Source organism: Lytechinus variegatus, chromosome 8 (genome assembly GCF_018143015.1).
Source record: "Lytechinus variegatus isolate NC3 chromosome 8, Lvar_3.0, whole genome shotgun sequence".
In the NCBI taxonomy this organism is placed as follows: domain Eukaryota; kingdom Metazoa; phylum Echinodermata; class Echinoidea; order Temnopleuroida; family Toxopneustidae; genus Lytechinus; species Lytechinus variegatus.
In genome coordinates this window covers 11,366,640-11,369,726 of record NC_054747.1, presented here as the reverse complement: position 1 = coordinate 11,369,726, position 3,087 = coordinate 11,366,640, and the positions used below count along the sequence as shown (strand labels likewise).

General features: G+C 52.8%; 1 protein-coding gene across 1 annotated transcript; it reads left to right on the top strand.

Moving 5' to 3' along the window:
* The first annotated feature begins 361 nt into the window (after positions 1-361).
* LOC121419978 lies at positions 362-2,664 on the top strand. The gene has a single exon (XM_041614487.1). It carries the CDS (start codon positions 398-400, stop codon positions 1,952-1,954), a length of 1,557 nt encoding a protein of 518 aa, XP_041470421.1. The 5' UTR covers positions 362-397; the 3' UTR covers positions 1,955-2,664.
* The last annotated feature ends 423 nt before the right edge of the window (positions 2,665-3,087 follow it).

Here is a 3,087-nt window from a genome sequence, read left to right as displayed (position 1 = left end):
GGACCGAGACCGAATACAGAGGCTGGGAAGCTTAAGCACGCGCGAAGCTCCTTCAGCGGCTGGTAGGCCTTATTGGCGTGAAGTTCCTGCAGCTGCTGGTAGGGAGGATGTGCGCGAAGTTCCTGCAGCTGCCGGTAGGCCGGCCATGCGCGAAGTTCCCGCGGCTGCCAGTGGGCCAGCCAGGCGCGAAGCTCCCGCAGCTGCAGGTAGGCCGGATCCCCGTGAGATTCCTGCGGCGGCTGGTAGGCCTGATACGCAGGAGATTCCCACGCCCGTCATTCAGCCGGACACGTTGGAAGCTGCAGCTGGTAAGCTAGAGGAAGCGGACGCTTAAGATGAGACTAGTTCGCTCCCTCCGCTGGTGGAGTCGGTTCCGGAGGAACTGTTAGAGATCCCTATGGAAGTGCAAGGTGAATCTCCAGTCCCGGATCTGAAGCCTGGTGAATGTTCTGAGGAGTTGCCTGTAAACTCCCAAATGAACTTCCCCTCTGCTGGATCTACACTAGGTAGAACATCTGCGCCAAGTTTGTCAGCTCCAACACCTGAGGAGCATCTGAGGGAGTTACTGATCAACCCCTCAGTAGGCTTCCATCGTTCGGCGTTTGAACAGGGGTTCATTGGAACGGGTATTCCATTTCAACCGACTGCTCCCGGGGCGGTGAGGCCACCTGCTGTCACGAGAGGGCTGGGTCACTACCTCCCTCACAGAATGGCAGCGCCTACGATTGCCCAACCCTCCCCGGAGAGGAAGCACAGGCTGAGTTTGGCAGACGGTTTCCCGGGTTTGGGAGCTGTTTCGCCCAAGCCTGCTGTGAAAACTGAGATTGTCGAATCCTTCCAGAGGGTGGAAGTGGTTCGTGTAATCTCGGTTGAAGAACTCGAAGACTCCCAGACCCTTTCAGTGAGTCAGGTTGAGGCTGTCGAGCCAACGGTCACAGGAGTGCCCGAGGTTCCGGTGGACGCCGAGGAGGCATTTGCTACATCGGCGGAACCGTCGAGCCAAGAGGTTGAGTGGCAGGGAGATGATTCTCCTATTGCTTCACCCTCTCCTGTCAGGTCAACACAGTCTGTTGAGACTGGAGTTAGTCGCGCGGGGCGACTTAGCCTAGCGCCGGTGGAGTTTGAGAAAGATAGACTCCCACTTATCATCGACAGTCATCTCCACCTGGATAGGATAGAGAAACGTCTGGGGAAGCGTGGGGCCAGTGCCCTTAGAGCTTGTCCAGGGCGGCTACCCTTGAAGCCGGTGCGAGTGACTGGAGGGATACTGAATTATTGCGACCCCCAGCGGTGGGGAAGGATTTGGTATCCAGAGGATCCCAGTTGGGGAGTTGCAGTCGGTATCCATCCCAAGAAGGCGGATCAAGTGACGATGGGGACTATGAACAGATTGCGGTCGTTATTGGCCAGCCAGCGGATTTGTGGTGTCTCTGAGCTGGGCCTGGACTTCTCCATTCCAGACACGACATGGCAGCAGCAGATTAACATGCTGATCCAAATTTTGGGGATGCCAATAGGCAATAAGGTGTTGATTTTACACCTCTGTGGGTCCTCTGGAGATCCGTGTGCTACTGCTGTCAGTCGGGATGTCCGCCGCTTGTTAGTCGAACATTGTTCCCGCCAACAGAGGATTCACCTCCATTGCTGCACACTCATTAAAGAGGAGCGCAGAGCGTGGTCTGATGCATTTCCCGAAGCGTACTTTGGCTTTACTGGGAAGGTGTGGATGTTCACTGGTCCCCAGGATGAGGCGCTGAGGGATGTCCCTATCAAAAGGCTGCTTCTGGAGACAGACGCTCCCTATTTCAAGCCGGAGCGATACATGGCGGGAAACACGCCTATGTATCTAGGTGAGCTCGCCCAGGAGATAGCTATTAGACGAGGGGAGACTTTCGCGGAGGTGGTCGTTACGGCGAATGACAATGCCAGGAGACTGTACGATTTGCAGGAATAGCAGTCGTCTGAATTTAGAGGCTGGCATCACAAGGAGAAGTGTAAGGTGAACGTTTTACCTGACTCCTGGTGTGATGCTGAGCAGTATGCCTTGAGCTTCTTCTGTCTCCTGGTTGTGTACTTATGAGATGAGATGCATCCTTTTGTATGCTATTTGGATGTTAGCTGTGTTAGCTGACCTGGATACGTAGTGTTCTAGATTATGAGCGGCGCTGGCTTTTAGTAGCTGCATGCCCTCACTAGATGCTGTGCCAGAAGTGGATGATTTGAAAGTAATTTGAGTATATACCCTGGGGAACCGGGTATTATATTTCATGTTTCGCTTCTGTCTTCTCTGACTGTGGCAGTGGCTGGCAAGAAGAGTTCTTCTCTGCCAAGGTCACGATAGTCAAGGAGGATATTTCTTGAGGTACGGTTGGCAGCTGGATTGTGCAGCCGTACGATGGACATGTTCGAGATTGGTTCGCGAGGAATGTTCTTTCCAATAAAAAGAAAAAAAAAATTGTCATGGATACCCGAATGTGTATGTTATGATCTCCGAGCACTGCAGTTGCTAAAGGCTGGTAGCCCTGCTTTGGTGGTGTGGTACCGAATTGCTAATAGCATTGCTCTGAGCTTGTTATAGGCTAGGGTTCTCTATGGAAGGAATAGCTGTAAGCGACTAGTCTCTCTAGTGTCCGATCATGCTAGAATGAAGTGTGTAAGTCTGAAACTTACAGCTTCACTAGCTAGTAGTGGAGAATATGATTTGGGAGTAACTCGTCGGGAGCATCTAGAACATGAGCGCCATCCCTGTTCTTTAGATGGGTTGATGTGCATGGCTCTATGCCGTCCGAGTAGGTGCGTTTTGCACTGCTCAGAGCCTTGCTCAAGTTCAGGGTGTTCTAGAAGGGTTAATGGTGCGTAGGATTTGTATCCAAGCACTTGGCGATGGATTTACCCGGAGGGTTGGCATGGCATATTTTGCAGCCCGTGGGAGGTTTATAGACGGTGAGAGCTAGGTTGGGTTAACCTTGGCTTCCAGTCTGGATGGAAGGACATGGCTTCTATTCTGCCAGACTGTGGGTACGCTCTTCTCAGCAGATACCTTAGCGAGGACTGAATGTTCAAGCGTGGGTGCTGAGTGAGTAGGTT